Consider the following 18,922-nt stretch of genomic DNA (forward strand, 5'->3'; position numbering starts at 1 on the left):
GATGGCACCAACCCTCCCTTGTGAGCATGGGCTGAGGCTCACCCTGGGGAGCAAGGCTGTGGCTTGAAGGGTTAATCCCAGCATTAGGAACTGGGCAGGGAGAGGAGAACCCCCCCGGACGGTTACCGCAGCCGCTGTGGGATGCCCTGCCCTGCACCAACAGGTCTCCCGGGTTCCACCAGCCCCATGGTGCTGGGGAGCAGCGTCACCCCGGCCGCGCCGCTGTGACTCAGTGCCAGGCCCTTTGATCTCCCAGATGTGGCCAAACGGGTTCTGTCATCCCGGCTCAGTCTGGGGCTGCCATCTTCCCAGGCAGCTGCAAACCACCATCCCTCAGCCCTCGTGTCATTACCGGGAACTCACCCAGCTGCAGACAGCCTTAGAACCCATTAAAGCCTTCTTAACCACCCCATCAGAACCAAGTGCATGTGTACAACCACCGTCCACTGCAGCCCTGCTCTAACTGCCCCAGCAACCAGGTCACACAGTATTCCTCACCTCTGAGTCAGCCCTATGATGCTCACACCACACTTGGCTGGACAGGACCTTCAGCCCCACACCACGGGGGTGGATGGGTCTGGTTTAAGTCTAGGAGAAAGAGCTAAAGATGAGTCATAAGACCTCAAAAGACTATTCCTCCCTTCACCCCACCCTTGTTCTCCTGCACACAGACTGCAAGGGATCACCAAAACCTGGGGAGCAAGCTCTGGGAAAAAGCAGGAATCCGGCCTCTAACCTTGGGCCATGCTCCTGGATGTCACTCAGGGAAGAACACTACCCCCTCCTCCCTTAAACCTCTCCCTAGTGCTGCTCACATTCCCTCATTCCAGCACAAAAGCCCCGATTTTCTCCGTATCTACAGCCTGCAGGAAAGACAAAGACCCTCCTAAAAGGCTCGACCACTGTAAGAGACTGGGATCTTACGTGCTCCCCCCTGCCTGCCATTCCACTGCTCCCAGTTTACCCAGTTCAGAGCTAGTTGGCACAGCAGCAGCTGAGAGAGGAGCTGGGAGAGAGGCCAGCACAACACCAGAGTGTCAGGTTTAAACCTCTCCTCCTGCCGAAAGAGATCTGGCTCATACTTGCTTTTATTTTTAGGCCAGATACACATAGAGCTGAACTTTACACAATGTACGGCCTCCTGCAGGGAACAGGAGGAGGAGAGGAACCAAAAAGCCCACTGCTGTCTTGGGTGTCATAGATGCTGTCAGATCCAGGTCTCAGAACTGGTGCTGCTCTGAGCCCCTTCCCCAGGGATGCCTCCAGCCTTTCCCCCCCGGACAGGAGCTATAACAAAGCACTAAGCGAAGCTCAGGTTTTAGATCTAAAAATAAACCAGCCCTTGGGCCTGGGGAGGAGGAGGAGGAGGGCAGAGCACCCAGGCTGCCGCCCGCTTCCAGCCCTGGCCCAGCACACAGCAGTTCCCAATTGCCTGCGGATGGGGAGCATTCCCAATCCTCCCCCAGGATGAAAACCTCCAACTTGCCACCCACATGCATGGAAGAAAGCTGACGATGCCGCAGGAGAGACCAGAGTCTGCCCCCAACCACTTCCTCCCACCCAGCTTCACTGCCAGATGTGGATCCCCAGAGCCTTGCCCTAAATCCCACCAGCTCAGGCATTCCTGGTTGCGGTGCTTGCCCCACCACACACTGTGCCACCATGCCAGGGACATGTCCCAGCAATGCCACCATGCCAGAGAGGGCTGATGCTAACCCTTGTATTGCAGTGCTACTGCACAGCACCTGCTGTGTGCATGGGGATTTGCCCCACTCTGGGCATGGCATGGACACCTCAGTGTGCAGGGCCAGAGGTGGCTCAGGGTGCTGAGAGGATGTAGGCAGATGTTTGCAGAGGGCAGATGCTTGCAGAGGGCAGATGTTGGCAGAGCTGCAGCCTGGGTGGCATGCACACCTCCCCAAAGCACTGGAGGTGTGAAAGCAAACAGAGATCAAACACCCATCTTGCACACGTGGCCAGCGATGGATTCAGAGCATCCACCAGGAAAGGGGGTTTGTTTAACAGGCCTTAAATAAATGCCAAGGGAGGCACTGCTGCAGAATGGCCCCAGTCCTGCCCTGGAGCCCTTTGGATGCAGGTGGGACTCTGCATAACTTCACGACCTGCCTTCACTCACCGGACCCCACATCACCTTCCTGGGCCCCAGCTCCCCCTTCCCTTTGTGCCTCCCTGCCCCAGCCCATGGAAGGCTCATCTGAAGGGCTCATCCAGCTTCCCCAATGAGCACATTTTAGCCCTGCTTGGCATTTCAGGCACTTCTCCTTCTCTAACTTAGTAAGGAGAAAGTTCAAAACACTCACAGTGACAGCGACACACTAATGTGGAACTTACCACGGTGCCGACGCTGCATTAAGTGTTTCTGTCAGCCGTGAGGACACACCACGTCTATGGTAGAAATTACACTGGCAATTATAGCTAAAGAGGCGTGTAAATTCCTTTTTTTTAAGGAATAATAAAAGAATGTCCCCAGAAATGCTAAGTGACATTCTGATGAGGATTACTCTAATTTTAGCAGAGTCATTTATATCCTGCCTCTGGATAAAAAATGGATTTCAATTCTAAAATCTGGATAAAAACTGGCGTTTAAAAGAAGTACTTTGCGAAGTCACCCTGCGTGATTGAGCGTGATAATCATAGGAGAAAGTTTAACAAAAGCTTTGCCATTAAGGAAGGGACTTGTTAAACTAAACAGAAGCAGAGGTATTTATCAACCTGAGCAGACTGTTCCAGGCTAACTCAGGACCCGGCACTGGCAGGTTTTGCCTTGTGGTCGCAGGTTAGTGGAGAGCAAATTGGCAACAGCAGTTAACAGGGAGGGCCAGGGAGAAGCCTGGGGCTGGATCAGCTTTGTCTCTGAATGCCAGTCACCATTGAGAGCAATATGGTGCATGTGTAGCCTGAACGAGGACAACAGCAAAGCACAGAAGGGATTCAAAGACTGGGAAAAAGGTGGGGGAAGGGGTTGGTTCAGCTTATCCAAAAGAGAAAACCCAAGAGATTTAACTCCAAGTTCCTTTTCAAAGAGAAGATATGGGCCACAGTGTCTGCTCTGATGCTGAGATCCTGCAGTCATAGCAGAGGGTAGGCAGCTCAGCATCACCCACACCAGCCTGAAGCAGCTCTGGCATAGATTAGCTGTCTTGTAGACAAGCTGCGGTGTTGGCCTCCTGCACTGGTCTCAGCACTGTCATAACTCCATGGAAAATGACAGGTTGAGTGATAAAGATCCTGGCAGGCTCTGTTTCCCAGAAGCACACACAAGGAACTCCTCCACTCCCTTTCCTGACTGACCCAAGGAGGATGCCCTTCCACAGCACCAGCTTCCTGTTAGGTACATCTATAACAACAAAACAGTCTCAATCTGTGTCCTTAGCACTGAGATACCCTAGGCAAGAAGCCACCTGAGATGCCTCCTCCAGACATGCATGTTGCTCCATGTCCCACATATATCCTCCATGGCCATGCCCATGAGCATCACGCACCATGGTGTACCAAGCAGATGTTCCCCTGCCCAGAATGAGGAGGACATGGAGCATGCAGAGATGGAGAACACAGGCAGCCAGCACCAACCATTCTCTTCTCTCACCCGCAGCCTCCCAGTTAGAAAGGCATTAAGCACATCGGCAAGACACAAAATGATTTAAGCACATGTGGAAGGAGCCAAATGCCAAAGGTGGGGGAAGGAGAGAGAAGTCCCAAGCTGGTTATTTTATTTTCTCCTGACAGTTTCAGCCACAATGGCCAATAAATCCCAATTACAGATTTTAAAGAAGCTTCCTGCAGACACTTGGACCATCAAGGCAATTCTGGGCTCCCATAACTCCTGGTTTATGATGGTCATGCATGTCAGCTCTTCCCAGAGCCCAGCACTTCAATGAAGATGACCATAAACCTAGATTAGAGATTAAAGGACTGACTCACAAGTTTGCCAGAAGAAGAAACAAGTTCCTCTGCAATTGCCTTGCCATTTTTACCGACTTTGGGTTTTTGATGGTTTTATATTACCAGTGAATTTCCAGACTGCCAACGTGCACAACCACAACCCAAGGAACGGGAACGCCGCAGCGGGAGGTGCAGGGAGGACACGGGCTCAGCCGACAGCACAGCAATGAGAACTGACAGGTCTCCTCTATGGGTTACCCATCGCCTGTGATGGCACAGGAACACAGACACCAGCTCCAACCGACCTTCCTGGTTCTCCCCTCCCACCCCCCCAACCTGTCAGGCTGCTCTCCAGGGAGCAGTGCTGTCCTCATTTCTCCTCCTCTCGCCTCGACAGGGTCAGCAGCTGCCAAGCAGAAGCACGCAAGCACATGGGAAGGTGACAGGAGGCTGATGACTCCCCCAAGGGCTCCCCATTGCTCCCCATCAGGACCAGGGACCCCCGAGCATCTCCATGGCTCCACAGCTGCCTCCAGCTTGTCAAATCAGCAGCAACAACCACAGCGGAGATGCCTTTTCAACTATAAACACCGTGTGTTTATTGTGCTCTTGTTTCCTGGATGAATCTGCTGCTTCCTTTTAATAAGTGCTCTCTTAGGAGAAGGGAAAGGGAAAACTCAAAAAGGCAGCAGAGAGGAAGGATGACTCACGGTGAGGCCACATCTCCATGAACACAGGAGAGCTGTGCCAAGGACAAGGGCTGGGATCAAAAGGACAAGAGCAGATCAATCGAGGCTCGTAGGAGCTGCCAGGGGGAGGACAGTGGGATGGAGCCGTGCCCTTCTGGCCACCCATGGTTTGCCCACTGGGGTTGCAAGGAGCCATCTCCCTTTCCGGAGGTTCAGCCACTACTTTCACATTCTGAACTGGGCTCTCACTTGTTCAATCCCATTCAGACAGCCACACAAGGCTGTTCCTCACGCACCAGGACACGGTGGTGATGGTGATGGGAGGACCAGTCAGAATCATGGGTGCACCCAGCAGGAGGTAAGAAAAATGCCCTTTTCCTGAGGAAATGAAAGAGCCGAGGCCGGAGCTCAGCACGCCGAAGGGGCCGGTGCCCTTTCTGCCGGTGTCTCTCAAAGTCTATCAAAAAGTCCCATTTACATCAAAATGCCCTTCCAGACATGCTTCAATTTTACTTTTCCCCTTTCATCTCCTTCCACCCTCCCGCCCCACCTCACAGCCCTATTGTACTCCCAGCATCTCGCAGGGCAGAGAGGCCCGAGCAGGCTGCCAGAGTGAAAGAAAACAGGGGAGAAAGAAAAGAGCTTTAAAGTAAGAGAGAAGCCGGAATCGCTCCTGGTCCCGCTCCAGCGGGAGCTGTGACCCCATCTCCTCCTGCCCGCTCCTTGGCAGCTGCCCTGGGGGATGGCGCTGGCCATGTCCCCACCATGGGGATGGGGACTGGGGCTGCCCAGCCTCCACTGGAGACCAGGCTTTCTGGTCAGGCTCCGGTAACCACAGATGGGTTTAATGAGCTTTAACAAAAGCCTTGGGCAAGGGTTGCAGAATGCAGCCCTGCACCACTCAGCACCCTGCCCTCGGCACAGCCGCCATCCCTGGCCAAGCAGCACCCTTAGCATCCTGCTCCCAACAAGGCAGCTACTGGTGGCACTGGAACAGCCCAACCTTGGGCACGGGCACAGCTGCACAAACCATTTGGCAATGAAGTGGATGGAGTTTAAGCGCCTCCCTCTCCAGATCAGTCCTAAACCCACCATGAGAGCTGGAGCATTCCCACCCCATGCCAGGCTCTCCTCTGCCAAAGCTGAGTCCCACCTATCCCCCTCGAACAAGTCGGATTTAATGAGCTGCCTCTTCCCCCAGCCTTGGCCCCAACAGCACCGCAGCCTCATTAACAAACTCCTGCAAGACCCTAAGAGCAGAGGCACAGTCCCTGGGTTCACTGGTTGACATCTAAGCCCAAGGGTGAAATCCACTCCACATTATGGCAAGCGCAAATGCAATTTAATTCTGGTCTAACACATTAAAGCCAGCTCTAGCAGTGCACAATGCTGCTGCCTCTCGTGGGGCTCTGTCCATCTCCCCTGACACAGAGCTTTTCCAGTCCTCCCTTCCTATTGTCAGGGTCTATTTTTAACCCCGAGCATTATTTCTCCCTGCATGCCTTCAGAAACCCTCCGGGGATGAGGTGGAATTGCTGAGCTGGTACCAGGCAAAGTGACTCAACTCTCACCTTCAGAAGCACTACAGAAATCACAAGAGTAGTGAATTCTCCTCTGTTCACACTTTCCTTCCTCCTTCTCACCAAGCTTTTTGTCTGGGGCTAAAAGCAAGGGAAACTGTGAGGAAGTAAAACCCACGTCCATCAGCAAGCAACATCCCAGCAAGCCATTCTGCTCCCTTTTCACCCCTAGCACCTTCACCATCAGCTGGATTTACCTCTGCCTTGGGAGCTACCTAGGGAAAAACCTACATCGACAACCCATTGCTGAAGCAAACCAAGGTCAGAACCATAAACTTAAAGTGGGTCTTACGAGTCGAGGCTCCAATCTACCAGGCATAGGAACCAGCTTGATAAATATGCAGAGAGAGGCACACACATCCCAGTGCAGGAGGGAGGAGGCGTTCTCCTCGCGGGGCCCTGGCCGGGCTGAGCACACCGGATGACAATGCTTCATTACTCCCTTTCAGCTGGTCCTCCCAGCACCACAGAGCAGTAATTAACAAGAAGGTCAGCAGCAAAGCCCTTCAAGAATCTATACCTTCAGGGGAGTTTATCAAAACAACCCTCCATTTGCCTTCTTCTAACTCCCAAAGCGCACAAAAACCCAACGCCAAACGTTGCAGGAGCAACATGTGTGCTGTGTTAGCCAGATGCTTACATTATCTGGCATTAAGAGCCGATAAATAACCATTAATAGCAAGCTAGCAAGGATGCTCTGTGCAAGGAAGCCCAATGCCAGCAGCACGGTGGTTACGGCACAAGCCTCCCGAGGCAGTGCAGGCTGCGGTGAAGCTGGCGCAGCAGTGAAGCCTCCCGCAGCACAGATCCGGCAGAGCCGCCTGCCGTGCACAATGCAGCCAGTGCTGCCAATTCCGGATTGTGTCCCCAGCACTTGGCAGCTCTCACAGGGCCCGGCACAACCCGGAGAGCCACAGCTCACAGGCACACTGCTTCCATGTCCGCACAGGACGGCTCCAGCTGCCAGGAGATGCGGTGGAATCAAGAGCCATCATAGTCTGAGCTGCTTGGAACAGCTTGGGCCAGCCCCAGCTCTTGGGCTGACTCCCTGGTTTAGCTCCATGGAGCTGGCAAGGCGCTGGAACACACACGGCCACAGCGACGAGGGGAGGCAGCATCTGGAAGCAATTATCCCACTGCTCTTGTATCTGTCACCCACTCCCCATCCCTGCGCAAGGAAACAATTCATACTATCAACAAATCTCTATCTTTAATAAACCAGAAAAGGGATTTTCACTCCGCTCCCTGACAAAGAGCAGGCAGCAGAGGCTGCCCCAGCAGATGGCACAGGGTGGGCAAGGTCCCTCCTGCCATGTCACAGGCACATGGGGACGGGCACCTGCATGTGCCTCAAGCAGGAAATGTTCTTGGGTAAGAAATGCAAGGATTCCTTTGCTCCATCTGTGTGCTGCAGAGTGTTAATGCTTTACTTGCAAGTCTGACGTCCCACAAACCTCCAGCTGCTTCACAGGCATGGGTGAACCCATAGGAGCTCCACAGGATGATCCATGTGCTTCTACCCTTAACTCACACCTCCCCATCCTCAAAGAGGACAAACAAGGAGGAAAGGGTCCTGCCTGGGGGAGCAGGAGCCAGGCAGACCCTGCAGCCCTTCCACACTCCAGACACCCCATCCCCAGGCTGGGGACAGCAGCAGGACTCCTGCACCCTCCATGCCACTCACTGCACCCATCCTGCAGGCACAACATGCCCTGCACCACAGAAGAAGCAAAGCCCAGCCTAAGGGGGATGCTGTAGGCAGGCACTGGTGCTCTTCCAGCACAACCAGCAGACCCCCTAGCCCCACAGACTACTTGACACCACAAGACGGGGGTACCCCCCACCTTCCCAATCCCATAGGTTCCACACGCAGCACAGGGAGGCAGTTTAGGAAGCCTTTCGTGCCTCTCCTGGCTGTTACGAAACCAGCCAAGGAGCATGAAACTGCCTGCCGTGGGTGGGAGCACCCAGGGCTATATGAAGAGCGCTGTAGGATTCCTGCCTGGTATGGGAAAGCTCCCCCACCCCGCACACACCCTTCCAGGGTATTTCTTTTTCCTTGAGAGAGAGACAGGGTAAGCACAAACACCAGCACAGCCCCACATGAAGGGGGTAATTAGGGAAGCAGCACCCATCGCTAACCAAGTCAGGGCAGAGATCAAAAGCAGTATCAAGTGTTAAACCTCCCTGGGATCAGGAAACTGCTCCTGGGAAGGGACCTGCATGGGACCCCCCCTCCCATCCCAGCCTTTGGGTCCACCAGAGCTGGTCTGGTAGGGTCCTGGCTGCTGCGCACCACTACCACAGAGTGCCATCCTCTCCCCAAGACACAAAGCAACAGCCAGCTGACCTACACACCATCGTGTACCATCCTGAGCCACCAAACCCAGCAAGGCTGTGCCCCAGTCCCTGCCTTTGCCAGGGCCCCGGTACTCATTGTTTACAGTGAGGGAACACCAAGCCCAGCATCAGTGTCCCCAGCATCCCTCATGGGCCAGGTTTCCTCCATCCCCTACCCTCAACAAGAGTTCCTGTAGCTCAGGCAAGAGGAAAAAGGAAGCATGGAGAAGTTCTCCTACTGCAGCCACACTGGCAATGGGCACAAAGGTGTGCTGGCACAGGGACAGGAGAGGCCTGGGGGTCCAGGAGGCATGGCCACACAAGGGACCCTCCTCTCCATCAAAGAATACTCCTACAAATACAAAGCACAACACAGCTGAAGGGGAAATTCCATCTGCCTCCAGCCCTTCACACCTCACACTGCCTTCCTGAAACCTCAATCTGGCCCCAGCTCCCCAGCCTGCTCAGGCAGCAGGGACCATGCGGCACTGAAGGTCTGCCCAGTGACAGGGAAGGGGCTCTGCACCCCCACTGGGACAGCCCTTCATCACCTCCTGGGGAAGCATCTCCTCCTCCTCCCACTGCCAAGGAAGCTGGGAATGAATGGATGCACCAGTGCCAGCTCCGGAGGGGATGCTCCTGAACCACAGGGACAGGGGACATGCTGGGGAAGACAGCCTGATGCAAGGGGCACTGGAAGATGCCAGCAGCACATTTCTTGCTTGATGCAAGGGGCAGTTCCTCATCCCACCACTGCAGGGGGACAGACCAGAGCAGAGCGACTACAGGCAGAGGTCTCTAGGGCAGGAGCTGTGCAGAGCCTCAGCTCAGTGCTTCCTGCAGGAGAGGCGCTGCTGCTTGATGCATTGGCCAGACCTTCCCCTATATATATATATATATAAAGGATTTTTTCCCCTTTTCATTTTCTTCTTCTAAAATAATGACTAATTGGCCGAGCCCCAGTTCCGTGCTGGGAGCAGATCCCAGGCTCGCTCTTGCATGGAGCATGTTTCTTAAGACACCAATGGAGGCGAGGACGCAGAGCATGGCCGGAGCAGGGTGGTACCTACAGCCAGGTGGAGACTTCCCATCGCACCCAGAGGGAGGAAGCCCAAACCTTAATCCCAGCACATCTCTGCCCAGAGCAGGGCCTGAGTCACCCATCAAGGAGAGCATCACACCCTTGGGAGCACATTGGGCTGTGAGCACGTGGAGGGATGAGGTGCCCCATGGGTGCAGGCCCCCATCCCTGCTCATGGGGCTGCCCCCTCCTCTCTTCTCTTTAATCCCCAGCCCCAAAGCAGAGCCCTTTTAGGGGAAAGTGTAACGCAATACCTGGAAAATGTCTCCCACCCGCTCTCCACTGCCGGCTGCCAAATGTAAAACATATTTGCTGCTCGGCCTTGCAGAAACGTAACCTGCTGCTCAATTCCAACACGTTCGGTCTTTGGGGGCAGCGAAAGAATGCGCACTGCCGCTGGTGGCTCCTCTCCTTACACCCCATGAGTGCTCCGGGCTGGGAGCTGCCAAAAGGCTGCCTGGGAACCGTCCACCACCACCATCGAAACGCACTGGGGAAGGGTGGGAAGCTCGCTCTGCCCATCCGGCCCTGCCTGCGGCACCAGTGCAGGCAGGGCAAGACATTTCTGACCGGTGAGTAGGTGCCCTTGAGCCCTGAGCATCACCTGGGTGTGCCACTGGCCTTAAAGCCCTTTGGATAAGCAGAATCCAGGGCACTTCAAGGCTCTGGAGTAAGGGGAAGGGCAGAGACCACCACACACTACAGGGAGAGGACCACTCTCTAAGATGCAACCGCTGCATCCTCCCCATCCCACAGACACAGTGCAGGTGCCCATGGTCCCCTATCCCTCGCCCCACCACAGGGCTCCTCAGCAGGAGGAATTTTCCTGGGCTGGGTTTGTGAGGGGAGGCTGGAGCAGTGGAAAGGGGCTGGGGGAGGGCACAATGTGTTTAGCAGACTGAGCAATCCGACAGGGCCCATTAAAGGAAACAATTTGTAATACAATAATTATTATGTCGTTTCTCTGGACTCTTTCCTAAGACTCTCTTTAAACAGTTAGAGGCTTGACGTGCCTGCAGAAAGCAGACATGATCTGTAGAGCTGAGGATGCTTAAGTGCCCACATGTGCCGAGACAAGGCAGATGGGGTGGATGCATGCTGCACACCCAGCTCTCACCCAAAGAGACAGGAACTCACCCCGGTTTGCTCACAGCCCTCAAGGGATGACAAGGGCACCTCCAGGAACACATGGCACGAGGGAAGCCAACACCCCCCAAGTACAGCGGAAGATGCTGGCGAACACCCAGCACGGCTGAATGAGGGGTCCTCTCCCTGCCCCACACCATGGCAGGGGCCGCATCCTGGCAGAGGGGCAGGACCCACAGCTCCTCCTGCTCCGCTTTTATGCTCTGAAGTTCTCGGCCACACATCTGAAGAAAGCGGCAGCAGTGAACAACAGAGCGAGAGCAAGCAACACAAATCCCCAGGATAATGAGCCCGGAGGAGGGAGCCGGTGGGCTCTGTCTGAGCAGGGAGCCCTGCTTTTATTGGAGAGGCCTAAAAGGGCTATAAATCCTCGGATTCAAAGGCGAACTCAAGCTCTTTCAAGTCTAGGAAGGCCTGGGATGTGTCAGCCGGAGGACGAACCACGCCGCGTCCCCTGCTGAAGTGGCCTCTTCAGCAAAGCCGCGCTGCAGCCCGGGATATTACACCCAGATCCTTTCCATATGCTGCCCGCCCGGCTGCAGGCAGGCAATGCTGTCAGCCCTGCCAGCAACGGGGGACCCCCGCCCAGCAACAACCAGTGCCCTCCGCTTTAATGGGGGAGACTCCTTAGAGCTTATTCCTCCTTTACCTTCCAATGGGTATCCTTCCGATACCCATCAAGAATCTGCCCCCCAAAACCCTGTTGGGAGCCGGGGGGTGCGGACCTCCCCCTCGCGTTTGGTTGCAATACTACAGCGAGAACAAAGAACACCGGAGCCCGGCACCACCACATCCCCGAGCATCACCGCGTCCCCGAGCATCACTGCATCCCTGAGCATCACTGCACTGCTGCCAGACCCGAGGCTGCCGGCCCTGTGTGCAAACCCACACGCCAGACTGAGCTCACACGTTTCACAAACCCACTAAAACATTGAAATCAGTAGCAAAGAGACGTGTGGAGTCTCAGCCTCGCCGCTAATGCATGTGCAACCACAGACGTTTCCCAGCTCATTAAGAGAAGGAAAACATGCAAACACTCGGTGACCAATATTAACGGTGTGAGGGTATTTATAGCTGATAAGCCATGAAAACACTCTTTGCTCTTTCTGAAGTACCTACTCGGAAGCTGCTGGATGCCAGAAGCCAGGGGGGACAGACAGTCCCCAAGGCTGGGCTTGTGCTGCATGCCAGTGAGCCACCAGCCGCTGCTGGGGACACAGAAAGGGACTGCCAGGAAATGGGATGCTTGTGTTCTTTCACCGCATGTGGAGTGGTGAGACAAGCTTGGGTACCACCAAACCAGCCAGAACCCTCTCCCATGGAGGGCACCCACCCCAGGCCTCTGTAGAGGGGGCTTGGCCACAAGGAAGGCACTTCCAGAACTCCAGGCTGAAGGTGCTGGGCTATGTCCCATGGTCATCCTGGCCCCAGCACCTCCATGCTGGCAGCAGCAAGAACCAATCCACATCAGACCATGATAACACAAAGCCTCTCACCACGGCTCAACCCCATGGACGTCCACACCAGCAGACACAGCACTCATGCGGGCACAGCATGACAGAGCACATGGAAAACACTGCGGGAAGTTCACAGATAGACACCAACAAGCCCTAACTCAGGCTTCTCCATGCACCCCTGGTCCCACAGCGTTGGGAATGGGGAGCAGCCCACCAGGGAAGGGAGGCTGTGGGTAGGAGAAGGTTATTCCAGAGCAGCAGAGCCAGGGTTATAAATAGCTGGCATGTTTGAAGCGCAGCTGCTGGCTGGGCCGGGGCAGTGCTGCCACGACGGCACCTGAGCAGGGGGGATCCTGCCTGGGGGCGCCGGCAGGGAGAGTACACAGAAGCCATCGTCTGCTCACCCAGCCTATGGCCCTCAAAGCCTCCGTCCCCTCCAAGCATCACTCACAGCCTATGTGGGGTTCAGCTCCCGCCCCAGAGGGAGAAACCCGTTCCCTGGAAGCACAGGGACCATGCAAACCTCACTCCATGCACAAACCCAGCCTAACCAAGCCTAGCTCATCTGGCACTGAGCCTAGATAGGCTGGCAGAGCCGGGGGCGCCAGGATCCGGAGGCTGCAGCACAGCACCGGTGCTCCAACCAGAGACACCACACAAGGGGCAAGGAAAACCTCCCCAAAGGATGCCGGGTGTGCACTGAGGGGCACCAAACCCCTCCACAGTGTGAACCACCTCCCCACCTCTGTTTGCCGGAGGAGGAGGGATGGGAGGTGAAAAGCTTTGGGAAGCAGCAGCAGGACCAAGCACAACAAAAGCCCCGCAGCACACACCACATTCCTGTCCAGATGTGACGCTGAGATAGGACCGAGCCCAGAGTCCTCCTCCTGCTCTCCCAATACAAGCAATCATTAATGAGACCCAGAATGGATTTCAGCTTTGTTTCTCCCCACCCTGTTTCAGCTGCCAGACTCCAAGTAGCATGTGCTACTGATCGGTACAAGATGTTTTCCCACCGGTCCCAGCACTCCTCGGCTTCCCAACAGCACTGCCACCGCTGGGTGCCAGCACCACAGGGACTGGGGTGCCCCAGGGGCTGCCAGGACCCAGAAACCCTGCATGGAACCAAGGGGCCATCCCTACCACTAAGCCCCCAGTTTCCAGGGACAACCCAAACACCCCCTGATGTGTTGTGCAAGGGGGTGTAAGCGCACCGCGGCTCTTGGTGATCCCCATGGCCTGAACAGACATCCACAGGGCTGGAGGGGACCCCTGCGCGCTCAGCTGCACCTCACAAGGACATAGGCACATCCACACACAGCCTATTTAGGATGGGGATCCAAGGAATAGGTGAAATAACCAAAGCAATGAAGTGCCTCAGGTGTGGCAGAGAAAAGGAGCCCCCATCAGCTCCATCCCAGCTCTCCATGGCCAGAAACAGCACAAAAGCCCAATCCTCGTCCTCGCTGCCACGAGGCTCAGAGGAGCTGCAGCAGCTGTTTTGCTCTGAGAAAGCTACAGCTCCTTTTACAATCAATCAGACACCCCATCACAGCCCTTTTTTCCTTTTAAAGGAAGCAGTTAAATCCATTTTATAGAATCCAGTGGTATTTACCCAGCTACTGCAATAGCCGCAGCCCTGCCTGCCCTTTTTTGTTGGGTTTTTAATTTAAGTTAATGAAGTCATTCCCAAACGACACCCAAGGAGCCCTGGGTGCTCCTTCCCCCCAGGCACAGCAGGAAGGGTAACATCACTGCTGAGACATGGGCCCAGCATGGGGGTTTGTGCTTTGGGGTAGTGAGAGCAAGAGCCCCCCACACTCTTTGGCACCCAGCAGCAACCTACAGGCTTGGAAAGGGCTCCTCAAGTCCAAGTGAGAAACTGCAGACCATCCAGGCTCACTTAACCCAAACCACCCTGCGGAGGTTACACAGAGCCCAATGGAGAGCAGAGGGGCCAGTGGATCCCATACAGAACCATCATGCCCCCCCCTTCATTGCTTAGCACACTCATGCTCCCCAAAGACTTTGCGAACCAAACACAACTTTAATTACACATAAAGGAGCCTGTTTTCACTATTTCCCAACTCCTCGCACTGCATGTGCCTCATGCACCCACTGGTATGGTAATTAAATTACATGTGCTCTGACAAGTGTGAGCCCACCGCCGCAGAGCTCCAGGCCAGCCCTTCCTTAGGAACCAGCCTTCCCGACAGCACTTATCGCTCGTAAAAGGCATTAAAAATGGCAAAGATATGGCAGGATTCAACCTCAGCGCTTACAGAATTCAATAGGACACCATAACGTCATTAAAGACAGAACAAAAATCCCAGCAAGGATCACACTTTTTGTCTGGGTTTTTCCTCTTTCCCTTTTTTTCCCCATTAAATAAATGCATTTATTTTGTTTTTAGGAAGTTTCAGGGTTGCCACACGGAGCCAGTGGAGCAGAGTAGAACTCTATACAAAGGGCAGGAGAGAAAAGCAGAGCCGACACAACCCGCTCCTCGGAGCTGCGCGGATGATGTGTCCCATTTCCCCCACCTCCTTATTAAAATACTTTCTGGAGAGGTGAATTCCAGCCTGAAATGAATTTTCCAAACCATATTTTATTAGGAATGCTTCCCTTTAAGAGCCGGCCCAGGAGCCCACCAGGGTCAGTGTTCCTCTGGAATCCCAGCCAAGGGAGTTAGGAAGGATTTAGCCAGAACTTCTCCAGCAATTCCCGGCTGTCCAACACGAGCACACTCCCGTCACCTCCCCAGCCGAGCACCAAAAGGGCCAAGGGAATCCCAAAAGGGCCCTTCAGACACAATGGGATAAAACTAAGACCATATTGGCTCCCGGAGACCCCTCCCAAGGGGCTCCACAGACAGCTCGCTCCGACGGGATCGAACTTAGGCTCAGGTTTGGGCCAATCCTCACCTTCCACCCAGCGAAAGCATTTCTAGGCCTAGTTTGGCCCCTTTAAAGACAGTGAATTATTCACGCTGGGAAGGCGGTGATGATTTCACTGCTGGCATTTGGGCACACACCTAAGAACCAACGAGAAACACTCACCCAGCACAGCAGACAGAGCTACAGCGTAAGCTAAACTTAACTCCATTAGGAAATCGTTCCTTCCATCGGGTGCGTTATCAGCATCGCTGTGATAACCACCACGAGAGCAGGAACCTGCCGGTAACGCCCCAGTGAAGTTTAAGCCCACACGCTCCAAGCACAGCCCTGAGCTGCCCAGGGGAGGAAAGGGCAGGAAAATACTTTCCTTATTTACAGCGATAGCACCAAGGCCGAATGGCCCCAATGGCCCCAACACGCGATGCTTTCTCCTTCTATCTGTTGGAAAATTCCACTTCGCCCTGTTATTTTTAAAGGCTTTAGCTCTCTTTACCCTAAAAACACAAGCTGAAGCTCAGCAGAGCGGGGAGGAGAGCTGGCACAGGCACGGCAGCGCCCACGGAACAGCAGAGGAAGGGGTTTGAAAGCCTGGAGTACAGTGTGGAGTGCATGTGGGGGGGTAATGCATCCATCCAGGGGAGTAATCCCAGCCTAACAAAGAGCGTGGCTTTTCCTGGAGCTGGAGACGGGCTCTGTACAGCACACAGCTGCCCAGGCTGGTTTACCAAGGAGGCTCTACCCAACACCATGCAACCTGTGAACATCGAAGGCAGAGGAGGAAGGAATAAAAGCAAGCAAAGGGCTGCAAAGGCAAACCCTAAAGACAAGGGTCCAGGGTCAGGCTACATGGACACAGATGGATGAGGCACAAGTGGGCCCATGGCCGGGAACCGGCACCCCCACGGACCCTTCCCTAGCACCCATTAGTTTCTGGGTGGGAACACCAGCATTCCGGGCACTTCCCACCTCCTCACACTGCCCAAGGGAGAGGTCCCCACATGGGACACATACACCCAGAAAGGCAGACAACCACAGAGCTCCAACCTGGGGGAAAACCCAGAGATGAGCCCAGCACAGCCCCCAGCACATGGGGAGGTGGTGGGAACCCATCGTGCCATTACCACCATGGCCACCTCATCAACCCCAGCTGCCTCAGACCTAACCCTTTAATAAAGCCAACACTAATGAAGAGCACTGGGGTGAAATAACACCCCCAACACCACAGAGCCAGAGAGGTTTCTACCTCCAGCTGCCCTTCCTTCAACAATACAAGGTATTTTCTGGAACCAACCCTCCTGTCTCAGCATCACACTCACAAACCCAGCGGAGCAGCTCCCGAGGGTCAAGGCTCGTTCTGCTCCCGTCGCCAAAGGGATGGGAAGGAAAACCACGGCACGCAGGAGGATCAACTCGTGGGAACGCTCACGGTTCTACCCAGCACTTGTGCCTGCGAAGTTGCTTCCCATACACAATGAAATGAAGGTCGGGTGGGAATACAAGTGTCCAAGCAGGATGGTTGTCCAGATTATTTCGGTTCTATAAAACCCCAAAAACTCCTTTTTTCCGATAAATGTGGTGGTGGGAAACAAACCCCAACCTCAACCTAAAGGCAGGATTATTTTCTTTCAAACCGAGAGGGGACTAAGACAAACAAACACTCTGTGATCTACAAGATACAGCCCAGCAAGAGGGCAACCAAAACCACCACCCTGGCACCTTCGCTGCTCCGCACCCTTCATCCCGGCGGGCTGGAAAAGCCCCCTCGCATTGTTCCAGCTCCTCAGCCGGGGCAGACACACGTACGCACACCCCACACACATATATATATATATATATAACAAACACCGATCTATAATGAACACACATCTATGTAATTCAGCTGTACATACGGCAAGGCTGGGGGGGGGGGAGGTCCGGCTTTGTTCGGGCCCGGCTCCCCCCGTCGGACCGGAGTCCCACCGCCCCCCCCCCCCGCTTAGCAAAGGGAAAAGCCATCAAACCCAATACAAAGTATAGGCAGTAAATCCAGCTCTAGCGGCGGCGATCCGGGGCGGCGGCTGCCCCCGGCCCCCTCCGCACCGCGGGCGGGGGGGGGGGGGCGGCGGAGCCTGCGCTAAATCCCGGGGCAAAACCAGCGTAAAGGTGGAAAAAAAATATAGGAAAAACTGTAAAACTCGAAAAAATAAAACCCGTTTTGAAAAATTTAAGATTTAAAGGTGAGAAAAGCTCTAAAACCAACAGAATTTACAAAAATTAGTAAAAAATCAAAGTATTTTATGAAGCACAAAGGAAGGTGGGAGCCCGCCGGGCCCCGCCGGGGGGTCAGTACTCCAACCGGGGCTCGCTCCTCTCGTCCGTCGCCCGCAGCCTCCAGCCGCTCCTCGCTGCCCGCTCCGCTCCACGGGAGGGGTTTTTTTCCTCAAAAATCCTGCGGTTTTGGTTAAAACGTTTTGTGCTCGCGTCAGATTCTCCTGTTTTTTGTCAATATGTGTGTTTCGCCAGGGGGTCCGAGGCGGGTGCTCCCCCCCCGTTCCCCCGCGCCCCCTCCGCCGCACGTACTTGGGGTTACCGGAGCTCCAGGAGACCGGGTCCAGGCTCTTGGCGAGCGGCGCGGCCAAGCGGCACAGGGCGAGCAGGACGCCCAGCAGCCACCGCCCGCCGCAGGGCCGCGCCATGGTCCCTCGGCGGCGGGACGGGACGGGCGTCAGGCGCCCATGCCGCTCCCCCGCCGCCCTCCGCCGCCGCCGCCGTCTCCTCCCGCACAGCGGCGCCGCCCGCCCCGACCGCCGCTCTACCCCTCCGCGCAGGCACCGGGACGGGCAGCCCGGAGCGGAGAGGCCAATCGCTGAGTGGCGAGGGGGGGGCCTTGAGGGGCGGGGACACGCCCACTTCTCCCTCTTAAAGGGGTCGCGTACCAGTTTTAACCCCCCCCCCCCCCTTTGCCCCCTACCCCCCCCAAGCGGTGACCGGTGAGGTGGGGGGGTACGGGGGTACGGGGGTACGGGGTACGGGGGTACAGACAAGCCGCTGTGGGCACGGGCCCCCCGACGGCTCATCCCCGCCCCGACGGCACAGCCCCGCCGCCCCCCCCGTCCGGGCCGTCAGCCGCGGTCCAACAGCGCCCCCCAGCGGGCTCGGGTGGGGGAACCGTGGGAGGGAGCGGGGGGAGGACGGCAGGGCTCGGGTTCGGGTGCGGGTTCGGGTGAGGCTGATTTACCTTCAGGTGCTGCAGGATCCTCCGTCCGGGGCAGTTTATGTCAATCTGGGTGCAGTTGGGTTGGTTTCTTTTAAAAGAGTGTTGGAGGTTTGGGAGACTTCTTGAAGATTTTTTTAATTCTTGTTTTGTTGCAGTTTTGGGGTCTTTTTTAAGGTTTTGGAGGTTTTTACAAGGGTTTTCTGCGTGTCTTCTAATTTTATTGAAGTTCTGTTGAAGTTTGGGGTTCTTTGGGGGGTTTTGGTTTTGAAGTTTTTGAGGTTTTGGTGTGGTTTTGGAGGGTTTGGGGTTTGGGGTTTTTTGAAGGATTTTGGAGGTTTTTGAGTTTTTCCCTTTTTTTTTTAATTTGGTGAAGTTTTGGGGGTTTTAAGTTTGGAGGCTTTGGGGAGAAAAAGAAAAGAAAAAAGAAAACAAACAAACTCCACAATCATCGTAAACCCATAATTTAAAAAACTCCCCCAAATCAGTTCATTTCCTGAATTCACCCCCAGAACCAGTTCACTTTCTATTAAGAAACTATTTTAAAGCCTCTGGAGTCAGTTCACTTTTAATTACAAAAATAATCATTTCTAAACCCCTCTGCAGTTAATTCCGGTTCTATTGATAACATTAAAA

General features: G+C 54.9%; 1 protein-coding gene across 1 annotated transcript in view; it reads right to left on the reverse strand.

Moving 5' to 3' along the window:
• Positions 1 to 17,855, reverse strand: part of EFNB1 (ephrin B1) — a 47,978-nt gene extending 30,123 nt beyond the window's left edge. The window contains exon 1 of the mRNA XM_034063592.1: positions 17,653 to 17,855. Coding sequence (XP_033919483.1) covers positions 17,653 to 17,768 — 116 coding nt within the window. The 5' untranslated portion in view covers positions 17,769 to 17,855. The remainder of the gene's footprint in view (positions 1 to 17,652) is intronic.
• Between the last annotated feature and the right edge of the window lie 1,067 nt (positions 17,856 to 18,922).

This window comes from Melopsittacus undulatus, chromosome 6, assembly GCF_012275295.1.
Source record: "Melopsittacus undulatus isolate bMelUnd1 chromosome 6, bMelUnd1.mat.Z, whole genome shotgun sequence".
NCBI classification, from domain to species: domain Eukaryota; kingdom Metazoa; phylum Chordata; class Aves; order Psittaciformes; family Psittaculidae; genus Melopsittacus; species Melopsittacus undulatus.